This window comes from Acanthaster planci, linkage group LG19, assembly GCF_054643075.1.
Source record: "Acanthaster planci isolate LZ-2023a linkage group LG19, COTS_SCS, whole genome shotgun sequence".
NCBI classification, from domain to species: Eukaryota; Metazoa; Echinodermata; class Asteroidea; order Valvatida; family Acanthasteridae; genus Acanthaster; species Acanthaster planci.
In genome coordinates this window covers 356,235-369,009 of record NC_141795.1, presented here as the reverse complement: position 1 = coordinate 369,009, position 12,775 = coordinate 356,235, and the positions used below count along the sequence as shown (strand labels likewise).

Here is a 12,775-nt window from a genome sequence, read left to right as displayed (position 1 = left end):
AATTTCCTAAAATTTCCAAAAAGTCTTCCATGACAAAAGAAATAGCTGTTGCCTTTGTGTTTGATCAAACATTTCATGCCTTGACCACTGAGTTTTTCACCACCAATCAGTAACCTACAACTGGCCAAACAAGTTAGTTGCTAGACAGTAACATCTTTACAACAGCCAGAAACTAATCACAAGCCATTTTCTGAAAGAAACGCTGCCATATTCTGTTACAGTATACTACACGTACCTTCAAATTCTTATCACAAAATCTGCAAGAAATCTGCCCAGTTTAGCTTCTTTTCTTCAGCAATAATATTTCTTGCCGAGTATGCAGCACCTCAGTGCTTGTAGACTCCAATGATTTCAGGCAAAATGAAATTGATATTTATGGGTGGCCCTTGAAAAGAAAAATAACAGGAATTTCAAATAATATGAAGCCGGGTAATGCTTACGTTTTCATCATGCTGTTCAAGGCAGTGGACTTCAGACCCTGTCGGTAGACAACTTATCTGGAGTTTCTTGTCCTCATAAGCTACATGTACAACAAAATGAGACATTTGTGAGCTTGAAGACCAGTTTACAGATTGCACAGGGCAGGGTGCCCAAAATTCAACTCAACTGCAAAGAGATGTTGCAAACTAAAAGGTGTTTTGGTGCCTGGGAAATTAAACACTGATAATGTAAACAATAGATCAGATGATAATCCTGCAATGTGCGCCAAGATTTGTTTGATGTTTGTTTACCACCATGGAAGATAAAAAGCCCAATATTAAAAGTAAGTGTGAACACACTAAATAAAATGATTGTTAAAATTAATTGTTAAAATTAAAATGTGCTAAGAGAAAAATGGGGACACTCGTGACCAGCTATAAATGTGACATAACAAAAACAATAAAAACTTATACAAAAATCCAATTGTGACAAACCTGTGATGATGAACATATCGTCAGAGGATATTGTCATATGAGTGATCAGACATTTGTGGCCTTCAATCAAATCCAGCTGCATGAAAGTCTCCAAACTCCAAGTCTGCAAAAGGAAGGGGCAGAAAGGTAGAAAAACAACAGAACAGAAACGGTACTCTGTAAAACAGTTTGATCAAACATCCACTCCTCTAAATGATGACGATTTAACAAGACACAACTGTTGGGCTTGAATTTGAAGTGTAAAGTTCATGAAACTCGGTTGGTTACTGCCATGATATCATTATGGCTACACAATTAACAGTACAATGTTCAATCACTGACTAGCAGTAAGCAACAAAACCTCGTGGAAAATAAGGCCAACACCTCTGACACTCCAGGAATCTTTGATTCTAACAGCAGTGTTCCCAGCACTGTGTCAATGACCAATATAGACATCTTCACATCAGGCATAAACAAAAAAGGCCCTAAAATACTCTTAAAATGTGAATGAAAAGGATAAAAAACATGGTAAAGAGAGCTACAAGGTTCATTTCAAAAGACTGCATTACAAAAGTGGCATTTATTCATCAAGTCTCAATGCTTGGCTGGACACAGTCACTTTCATATAAAGGTGGGAAAAAACGAACTGCCTAACTGACAAGCAAAGGGACACTTCACCAGCTGTCCTCACCCTTATAGTAGAGTCTGCTGCAGCTGACACTAGCACGTCGTCAGAGCTGTTCACGGCGATGGCAATCACAGCGTCCTGGTGGCCCTCCAAGGTCCTCTCCAGGGCCCTGGTACCGCTCTTGAAGACCCGAAGCTTGTAGTCGGCTGACCCGCTGATGACTCGCTGGCCTCCATGAGTCATCAGGATCGAGGTGACCACCCCTTTGTGCTCGGCCAGGGTGCCAGTGCACTCCGCCTTGTCGGTGCACCAGACCTTGACCGTTTTGTCAGTGGAGCCCGTGAGGAGCCATCTGGTAAAGGTAGGATGGAGTTTTGGTTGAGTACTGACATGCTACAGCTGATGATCCATATGCATGGAACAATCAGTGGAGTGGTTGACTTATCAAAACTCCCTCCCCCCCAGCATTTTTCTCAGGAACCTTTCATAATCCTCTAAAATCTTACACTTGCATTCATTTTGATTTAGCATCTATAAATATACACCCAGAGAGACGTGGTTCATAATTTACCTGTTATCATCTGACGTCTCAATGCAAGTCACCTCCATGTCGTGACCTTTGACCTCCCAGATCTTCTCATGGGAGGCGATCCGGAATGCTGCGAGAAAGGTCTCCCTCAGGACACAGTACACCACCTGGTTGTCGTCGGACAGCGCCATCTTGTGCACGGCGCCCCCGCAGGGCACAGCAGTGACGTAGGGCTCACGCGGGGTGGGAAGCCAGGAGGCCAAGGGCACAATGAGGGGGCGAGTGAACTGCTCACACCACTCCATGGCCTGGTTGACCAGACACTCCAGGCTGCCTGGGTAGTCCGCTGAGGAGGGAGGGAAGAGATACAAATTTAGTCATCCTTGGGAACGTTCCAGTGAGAACTGCAGTTAACTTTAGCTTGACCAATGCTGCCAGAGCAATGGATGGTTGGACCATCGAGCTGACCATTTAGGACCAGGCCATTGGTCGTAAATGTATTGCTGGTTATCAACAGCCTTTTTTTCAAGAAGTACAGTGAAAACCATTGACAGCAAATAACTGTGCAAATGGCCAGGAACATGAATGCAAATCAGGCAGAGTCAAACATTCACACAGCAAGGACCACATCAACACTGGGAAGCACTACAGCTCACTGTTCCTGTCAACGGATGGCACATCAGACGTATCTGAGCAACAGTGAAGATCAGCAACCTTAGCAAGGTACCCAATGACACCAGCTTCAATGTCAGCAATATCAGCATTCCCCACACCACTGAACCAGACCTGCACGTGATAACCACTGAGGAGGTGTTTGCGCAGTAAAGAACCAGAACCAAACCAATGAGTCCTTCGTACCTTCAGTCTATGACCCTCTTAGACCCACCCAAGGTGCCTCTCCAAATAACACCCACTACAACAGCGCCGCACATCACCGGGACACCAACTGCCGACAAGAGGATTCAAGTCCAACACCCAGCCGAGCTGTTTTGCTTCAGTGCAACATTTCTACAAGTAATCCTTCCATCTAGTACTTAAGCCCTACATCCCTTGAGTCTGGCCCTTTTTGAAATGTCAAGAATGAAACCTTTGCTTCTTCCACAGCCACACATGGTCAGAAAAGAGAACTGCTCCTTTAGTGTTATTGTCAACCTTGTTGTATTTCATACTTCCCCATACATACATGTAGCCCCACGTCTTCAAAATTCTGTCCAGTTCTAGAAAGTAACCCTTATTTTAATCATGGGTGATTAAAACCAACCAACACTACCCCCACTGAGCATGACGAAAACAAAACACAAGTGTCGAGTGCAACTCAAATTAACGTTTGACTGTAACCCTATTTAATATGATTAAGACATCAAATTCATCTGTCAAAAATAAATGTCTCATGCCAGAAATTGATGACATTTTAAATATGACACTTTCCTAATTTATTGAAAGAAGTTGAAAATATGTGTTTCCCTTCTTCAAGTTCATTTAAACATTATTCAAGCTATCCATGTGATTCGTAAAAATTGTTTGTTCCATGTAGAGGTACATATCAAACTTGGTTTTAACCTCTAACCTTTGATGGGCAACAGCCGGCCAATCAGCTCAGCGGCAAGCTGCAGTGGGTCAGCCATCAGCGCCGGTGCGCTGAGCAGGATGGCGCTGCGGGTCAGGTCAACCTCTGAGTCGATGACCATGCCACGGATGGTGTCAAAGTCCTGCAGCAGCTGGTAGACGGACATGGCATGGGCCTTGGCCAGCAGGTACTCAAAGTTGCACATGGTGGTTGATTTCAGACGCTTCATGTCGCCTGAAGATCCGAAGAGTTAAAAGGTTTAAAGGTTTTCTCAGACACACTTTTTCTTCTTTTTAAATGACGGATAAACACTGAGAGTAAGTGTTCAGTTGTGCCATGAGGACATCAGTTCTGTGCAATGTTACACTCTTCTTCAATGTATAGAAAGAATGTGACCTCCTTTTAGGGTAAAGTTTGTCAAGAAAGGCAATTTTAAACATTTATAATTATTTGTGCTTTTGCGGACCCCTTTGTGAGCACTGTTGCTATGATATCAATCAGGGAAGACACTGTTCAGTTTATAAGTTTCTCTGTTCAAGTCATGAACCCAAACTTTAAATTTACTCATGGAAAACATTTCTGAGCAAGGGTTGTTCATTAGCTGTAGTGCAAAGTAATTACATGACAATAAATTTCTAAAGAAAAGGAGAAATGTTGAGAGCAAAATATCCAAAATTCCACAAGTTCCACAAACCAATGCATCATTCAAGTTTACTCCTTAGAATGACATCAGAGTTTTGCTGGCGAATATGGGAGTTAGAACAAAACCAAAAAGCCAGCCAAATACCTTATAAAAACATGAAGAAAAACAAAAAGTGTTTACACAAAGTTAGGCTATCAAAGACTGCTTTTACAAAGCGGCCTTGCATGGTCCCTTTAAAGATGTGTCATGTCCGCTACAGTTTGTAGCACACTGTCCAGTAATTATTTCATTTTAATTCTAGCATGTCAGTACACTTCTACAGTCATTCCAATTTGAAAATCACAAGAGTGTGAACAATGGAAAGACACGAAAATTTCTCTAGACAGTTGATTTTTACAGTGGGGCTGGAAATAGGAAGCATGAATGTGCTAGAAATACATGTATGTCAAGCTATGCTGTAAAGAGTGGGGGCATGTGGCCAAGTGGCTAGGGCTTGTGGATTCCAATCATAGGGTTGGAGGTTCGAATCCAGCCGCTGGCAGCATGTTGTGGGCCTTGGCAAGCCAATTCTCCCCTGGCTGCCTCTCTCCACCCCGGAGTATAAATGGGCGCCAGCATTAGCTGGGGAAGCAACTTGCAATGGACAGGCATTCCATTCAGTGGGGAATAGAAATAGTCATTTCATGCCAAGGAAACTGGCTCGAACCAGACTTGCTTTATATGCTGTAAGGTGAGTGTCCTGGGTGTGCAATTATGTCATGCCGAGGGGGCAAATTTCAGGTGTTACTGTCCAACAGAACAGATTTACACAAAACGATAATCGATTCAAAGCATCTTACACAACACAATGGGCCAATGTCAAAGAAGAGCTTGGCAACAGAAATCTGCTAAGCTTAGAAAATACTCGCTTGGCAAAAAAAAGGTTGCCAGCCAATATGCAATGCAATGTGTGCCTGCTGGGAGTGGTTCCGTGCTGATTTTGGCTAAGTATATAAAGCTATATAAGTAGCTCTGTGAAGCTAGGCCAAGATCTAAGAATCTATATCACTCTTATTGGGAGGAAAACACTCTTGGGATCTTTGGAGAACCTTCTACTTACCAGCATGGGCCAGGTGGTACCACAGCTCGCTGAGCCGCCGCATGTTGTACCTGGTCTCGCCATAGAGCAGCGGCTGGGGTGCCACCTTGCGGCCCCTCTCCACACCCTCCAGCTCCCGACCCGGCAGCGACCACACCTTCTCCTTCACCCAGCCTTGCAAGAAGAGCTGGGCCAGCCGGCCGTGGCAGTTTGCCCGGACGCAGCTGTTAGCCAGGTAGCGCTGGCTGGCAATCTGCCGGATGACCGAGCCGCTCCACGTCAGCACCGTCTTATTGTCAATGAAGCGTTCCTCCAGCAAAGTTCCTGAGGTCAAAGACCGAAACCTCATTTGAATTAGTCTCTTCCATATGTACGGAATGCTCACTCATTTTGGATGTTGACATGGCCGGTGAAGAATAGAGGGAATACAGTTCATGGTTAAGGTTAGGGATGGAAGAGAGATTTGTGAAGTGTCCGGGGGGGGGGGGGGTGTAACAAGAACAACAATGAAAACAAAATACTGTGACTGGCCAGGGTTTATAAATAGCTTAAAAGCCATGATTCTCTCACAATGGCCATGGTGATGTGAATCCCACATTTGGCTTTTTGTGCCAAGTGCCATTAGTGTAGCAAACCTGAGTGACGAATACTGCAAACATCCACAGTGCTTCCACGTACATCATCAATCCTGATATCCAGAGAAATCCCACCCGTCCACTTGCTAGAGTTATCGGGGGTATGATACCAGCACACTTCGAAAGTCATCTCTCCATAGTTATGAAACAAATCTGTCAGCCATACTCTCAAGTCTCAAGTTGTATTTACCCAGGTCATACTTGAAAGCAGCCCAGAGGTGATAGGGAAACCTGATGAGGTGAGGGAGGGATTCGCGATAGATGCTGTCTAGAAGCTCGTCATCGCAGGACAACACATCCATCAGCTCGGCCTCTGTCAAGCCATGGTGAGCCACCGTCAGATACCTGAATGACAAGTACGTAAAGTCGGAGAACCCACAAACAATAGAAGTAAATTAAATTAATGGTAGGGTGAAGTTTCAAGGCGAGTTTATAATAGACACAAAAGAGAATATGTGAAAGAGTGATTTCAGATCACATCATTGCGCTGCAAAAACAGCTGAACACATTTCAACTTGAGCACATTTTGCTAGCAAGCTTTTGTGATGTTGAAGTTGTTTCATTTTTGCCTTCGTCTGAATACACCTTAAGGTCCTATTTTATACACAGCATGCATTCAGGGATATTCTGTGTGACAGAAAACATAACAGTTTTCTGTAGGACTATTTCCACTACAGACAAACAAAAAACAACAGTGGGCAATCAAAATCAGTGAAACCTTGGTTTGGTTTGGTTTGTCTCGGTTCGAAAGTGCCATGCAGGGATCTTGGTTCGGTTCGGTACTTCGACTGCAGCACTAGAGTTAGTAACTGCTTACTGAATTGTTTCCACCTTATGTGTCAGTGTGAAACATCATGTGACAGATGTTTTCCATCACTGCATTTAGTTACCTTTGCCTGTGAAAATGAGCCCTTAAGGCCAATAAAACTTTCTTTTTTACCTGAGAATGTGACTTGTTATTGTGACACCATGCCTCTCTTCCACATGTTGTAGGACCAGGTTAGCAGCCTCTGTCAGTGCTGCTACCGGGTCCCGTCCATTTCCCGATGGGTTCACAAACTGTGCCTCATGACACATCAACTTGGCAAACATTGGCAGTGGGTGCCTCGCCACTGCCCGGGTCACAATCTTGACCTGGTCCGAGGTCAGTGGCCGTGAGTTTTCTGTGAGGAAGAGTTTGACCAACTCAGAGAGTTCCCGGTCATTGAGTGAGGTGACCCGGATGAAGTGAGACTCGTTGGGGATCATTTCATGGAGGACCTTTAGGGCGGGGGAGTCTGAGAGTGAGATGACCAGGTGGGTAGAGGCCGGAAACTCGCTTGGGAGCCACTCCAAGAGCTTCTTGCTCAAGTGTTGAGAGATCTCCTCCGGGATATCCACCACAATGAGCAGAGGCTTGGCTTGGCTAGGCACGGTGGTCACCACCTTCATAAAGAATGCGGCCAGCTTTTCCCCTTCCCTGGGGACGTCGCTCAGCTTCTTGGGTTTGTACGCCTCCATGATCTGCCGGCAGGAGCTCTCCAGGAAGTCCCGCAGGGACTTGCAGTTGGTGGTGCGGCCCAGGAATCGGGCCACCACGGTCACGCCCTCACCCAGCCAGGTGGGCGCCAAGTGCACCAGCTGTGAAACTACCGTGGTCTTGCCGCTACCCGCCTCCCCATGCAGGATAATAGGATGGTTCTCCTTCCGCGCTTCAGCCTTCAGTGGGTTCACCAAACCCTCCACTTGGTTGATGACGGAATCCCGGCTGATGAAATTGTTTTTCTGCAAGGCGGCAATCTGGCCATGAGCCATGACCTCCGACAGGATGCTCTTTGAGTTGTCCACATTGCGTGCGTTCTCCTTCTCCTTCCCTACCTCTTCATTGATGAGTTCCTTGATCCTGAAGACAATCTGTGAGGTCATCTCCTTAATGTACTGAGCATGCTCGTCTTTGGTCTTCGGATCAATGCCACCTGAGGACCACGGGGTCGTGTACGTGAAAATGTTCTCCTCGCACACCAGAGATGGAATCTTGGTCTCCTTGAGGAACTTGATCCTCTCTTGGGCTTTCTTGTAGATCTTTGGCCGGCTGGGTTTCCTTATGTCCACATAATTGTGCATTTCTTGGTTCTCTACATTTTGTGGAAAGTCTTCCAGGGTGCGGAAAATGTAGAGGCATTTCCTGCCTCCATTGCTGGACAGCTGGTGAGCATGGAGAATCTCATTTTCAATTGCTGTAAGAGATTAAACAATCAACATATATACCGGTAGAAAATACAGTGATTTTTTTTTGGAATAGTCTTACAAACAGTGGTCAAACCCCCGCTTGAAACATAATTCCCAATTTCAACTTTTTCCGGTCCTTTCCCAGATTACTGATATTGGATATTGCTAATCCATTGTGTACTCTTCACAACCAAAGAGAAAAAAAACACGAAAAACTTCAGTTAAATTACAGCTTATCACCCAGTGAAAAGGCCATTTTGAACGGGATTGAACAGCTTACTTGTGCTGGTAGAGATGGTTACTGCATTTGGCTGAGCCAATTCAGCATTTAACAATACATGCTCAAAACAAAGTGTGAATTATCATGGATAATGTGAGAATACCAATGCACGCACACGATGCAGGCCTTATCAGTGCAGCTGTGAGTTGACTCTCATGCACTCAACATGTTTGAACAGCGGGTGCTTTGCTCTTGAATGCCCTTGCCTTTCTGAAACTAACCGGCTCATTAGCACTGTGCGTGGAAATGTTAAAGTTAAGAAGTAAACATGCTGGGAAGCCAAGATGGTCTGCAGATACTTTACAGGCCCGATGAGCAGGGGTAACATTGATGTAACCATCAAAGCACAAAGTATTGGTTGATTTCAAACACAAACTTATTTCCCACTGCCATGATATTCAGAACAACAAAAGGACTAACATTTGCCAAACAAGGACTACAAGACAAGGTGTACAGAATTTGTTATTCCTCATGACCTGTGACCTGTGAACAAAAGAGGTCTGCACACAGCAGGCAGTGAGGACTTTGCCTGGACTTGGAACACCATATTACCTGACATGTGGTATTTGTGGAGTTGCTCTTCGTTAAGCAGCCCTTCGTCGTGGACGTACTCCGAGCACTGCTGCAGGATCTCCAGCAGGGAGTCATGGGTCTTCTTCCACTTGGCCACATCCTTCTCGTGGGCTTCTTTGTTCTCCTCACTCCTAGAGGGAGACGAGTTAAGACGTCAGCAGGGTAGTTTTCAAATCTACGCTTTGGCAATGCTATAGTAACCACGGCAAAAACCCATATCATGTTGCAAAGGTTTTGGGAGGAGGCCTTGAGCTTGTCAGGGAAATACAGGTAAGCACAACTACCGAATCTTGTAAAGATACCGCTCTAACTTTCCTTTGTGGTAAATTGACTTTCTGGCTAGTTCTCAAACTTCCTAAACTACGACGGTGTAATGCAGACAAATGAGATATTACAAAGAGCTTCAAGGGTACAGTGGCTGTGTGGATTGACATAGATACCAAGTGGTCATGAAAATGCTTACTGGTCATAGTAGAATTTTAGCTTTGCTGATATCGGGGATAGCGTGTAAACTTGTTCCTGTCCATCTGCCTCTGGTAGGTACCACTCATCCAAGATATTAATATCTGAAACACAAAATGAAACGGATAGTCAATAGCAGGGATAATCACTCATGTTCAAGAAAGGAAAAACGCAGAACCGATCCCAAGATGTGTCATTAGTGCTGGATTACCTTTTAGACATTTTCAATAAATAATTTTCTTATTAAACTTCCATAATTACTTTGTCATTTTCATAATAAAAATGAGGATATATGTTTATTTTTGTATCATGTCTTGGATGTGTTAATTTCATTGCCCAGTAATGGTCACATGCCCAGTCTATAAAAAGGCTAATTACTACATACAATTTGTTACATAATTTCATACAATTTATCGAAGAAGTACCTTTGACTCCATATGCAGGGTACATTAACATGGGTGCAAATAAAAAACACAAATTAGAAAAATCCTGTCTAATCCTTTATTTGTTAAAAAAGTGGGACTTGTACCAAGAATATTCAAGTTCACATGACCACAAGAAAAACAGTTCTTGAATTCTTGAATATGAATGCGAGTGTGTGGCAGGTGCACTCCCTTCCTCTCCCTCTCAAAAAAACAACCAAAAAAACACCAACAAAAGACAAAAAAATCCCCAATAAATAAACAAAAGATACAAACATCACAATCTCTCAACTGAGTGCCCCAACAAAAAGTTCGTTCATTTGTAAGGAAAAAACGTGGCAAATTTTAAATGTATTGAAAATGTGCATTTCCCAATGAGAGTAACCAAAAAGTGCTGACAGTCTTCTGAAGTTTAAGAGTAAAAAGTTGCACACACAAAATATATTTCCAAGTACAATTCACATCCTGGCCTCCTTTAAGGGTATAATGGTGTACTGAATGGTGGTAAATGTGTGGTTTAAACTGCCTTGAGGTCTCCTTGAATAAGTGCATCTGGTTGTGAATAATGTTTTAACTACTAGCTATTTTTGCACCACTTAAACTTGCTTGTTTTCATGACATTTTAAGTAACATTGCTAGCTTTGACCAGAAGTTAATGGCCAACAATTTGCTCAAAATGTTAAAAAAACAAGGAAGGTATGATTGTGTAAAAATAACTTGTTCTCCTGCAGCTTGAGCCTGAGGGGCTTGTCAAGTCACTGACAATGGTAGAACTGCTAAAGGTGAGAGCCCATTGTCAGCAGCCAATCCCTGCTCAGCATCACTGCTCATAACTGCTGTTCCAGTCAGTAAGAAGTGGTTAAGAATTGCTAAATTTCCCCTGATTCCGTTCAACCTTTTTGCTTCATATTTTGTAGCACAGCCCTCGAGGCTATGCCAATGGTTAATGGCTCACATGTGAAGAGCTACTCATAGTGACTGGTATGCTCAAGGCATGTACTGTGCAATGTGGTGGCATAAAGTACTGGCTCTTGGCAGTGCTTTGGCGGGTGACGGGCTTTGAACAAATGGGGATGATCAAACTGTCTTTAATTAACCAGCAAAGTCAGTGATGGTCGAGTGGTTAAGACGTCTCGACACCAAGAAGACGGCAAGCTCAGTGGTCGAGTGGTTAAGATGTCTGCACTAGTAAGCAGGAGGTCATTGGTTTGAGTCCCACCCAAGTACGCTTGAGTTTTTTTCACCAGCCTTCGGGGACAAACACTGAGTACACAGTGTTATAACACCTGTCGGGCAGGGCAATAAAAATCCAAAATTAACCAGCAAGGTGTCGACTGCTTCGACGTGGAATGTGCCATTTCTAATGATTGATGTAACAAAATTAGCAACTGTTTTGTCCAATGTTGTGCCGATTTAGTCCAAATGATGAATAGTTGTGACTTGCCTGTTAACTTCAGACTGTCCTGGGCAGAAGTGGTTGCCACTCTCAGCCTCGAGTGCAGTATACTGAACACAAAGTGCAGTATACTGTGGGGTTGACCCATGTACAAAACATTGATTCTCTTTTTGGGTGGCCATTTAAAGGAACAACACTTCAGTTTCCCAGCTTATACTCACGGTGAAGAATTTAAATATTGATTCAGATATGCTTATGTACCTTTGCCAGCCTCAAATGCACAATCCCTGATGTGGCTGAATTCTGTTGAGTCGACCCGCGTTGGCAGCACGTAGTCTCCGTATTTATTGCCGATGATGGACTGAAAAAAAACCCAACAAAAACACAGAAAAGAAACACTCTAATGAAATTGAATTCCAGAAAGAAATTGCTGCTGTTTAGTTGAGACTCGGGATGCAACTTCCATGGTTTATTACATGTAGTCTTGGCCCAAAGACGTTACTACTCGTACTTGATGTTTATTACTGTACCCGTGCATATATATCCACACAGCAGCACAAACAAATATTAGACCAACAGAGGGCGCATTTCACAGGACGATGAACTTCTTATGCTGTCAGTCAATACAAATCTTAAGGAATTGATACTTGGTGGTGAAATACAATCCATTACAGAATCAAATGCACTAGGAAATCGATTAACAAAGACGTGTAGGCCAAAACAGCATTTTCTGTGAGGGGAAGAGAGGGCAATGGGAGGGAAATACAAGCACCAAGGTCTTGAAAGCAAGACTATGGTTACATGGGCATGAAGTGACTGTCCTGGTGACTAGGGTTTTCTGTCTGCATTGAGACTACCACAAGTGAGCCAAGTCAGAAGCCAACATGCAATGCATGCACCAGACATGACTTCTCAAAGGCTTGCATCCTACATGTAGTTGTGATTCAGCGGGGCTCTTCTAAAGAGTCTGATCGATGGAGGGTTAAAGACAGAGAAGCAAAAGTGCAGGGCTGTGCATATGTTCTTTTTGGTGACCACACTTTTCTCGGCAACTAATCCTGCATTTCTAAAATGAGGTAAAAGGTTTAACTTATTTTTAAACAACACACAATAGAGAACTGCATGAACTTAGTCTGAAGAATCTGAACATTTCCTGTGTTTCCACAGAGACAAAGACTGGCCTCTTCCCAGTTACGGTAACATTCAATACTTTGTGTTGTTAAACTATCCAAAATAGACCTACAAGGACTTGCAAAATGGCAAGTCTTGATTTACATGTAGCTGTAGACTTTGCTCTATTGGAAATCAAACCAATCACATTTCATGAGCATATCCATCCAAGATGGCCTGCAGTCCATAAGCTAAAACTGAATGATTTGTCGACTTCAATGGTGTTTTTGTGACAGGCGTGATAATGTTTGGTTGACAGTGGATTGTGGGCGGGGGTAAAATAGGGGTGGG

General features: G+C 43.6%; 1 protein-coding gene across 8 annotated transcripts in view; it reads right to left on the bottom strand.

Moving 5' to 3' along the window:
• LOC110989370 (NACHT domain- and WD repeat-containing protein 1-like) overlaps positions 1 to 12,775 on the bottom strand; it is a 129,817-nt gene that overhangs the window by 19,566 nt on the left and 97,476 nt on the right. For all 8 annotated transcript variants that reach the window (XM_022255675.2, XM_022254109.2, XM_022256274.2 and 5 more), the window contains 11 exons: positions 11,576 to 11,675; positions 9,498 to 9,600; positions 9,014 to 9,165; positions 6,914 to 8,189; positions 6,164 to 6,318; positions 5,360 to 5,662; positions 3,618 to 3,851; positions 2,093 to 2,396; positions 1,585 to 1,873; positions 915 to 1,017; positions 441 to 520 (listed from right to left, as the gene is read on the bottom strand). In XM_022255675.2, the coding sequence (XP_022111367.2) occupies positions 441 to 520; positions 915 to 1,017; positions 1,585 to 1,873; positions 2,093 to 2,396; positions 3,618 to 3,851; positions 5,360 to 5,662; positions 6,164 to 6,318; positions 6,914 to 8,189; positions 9,014 to 9,165; positions 9,498 to 9,600; positions 11,576 to 11,675 (3,099 nt within the window). The remainder of the gene's footprint in view (positions 1 to 440; positions 521 to 914; positions 1,018 to 1,584; positions 1,874 to 2,092; positions 2,397 to 3,617; positions 3,852 to 5,359; positions 5,663 to 6,163; positions 6,319 to 6,913; positions 8,190 to 9,013; positions 9,166 to 9,497; positions 9,601 to 11,575; positions 11,676 to 12,775) is intronic.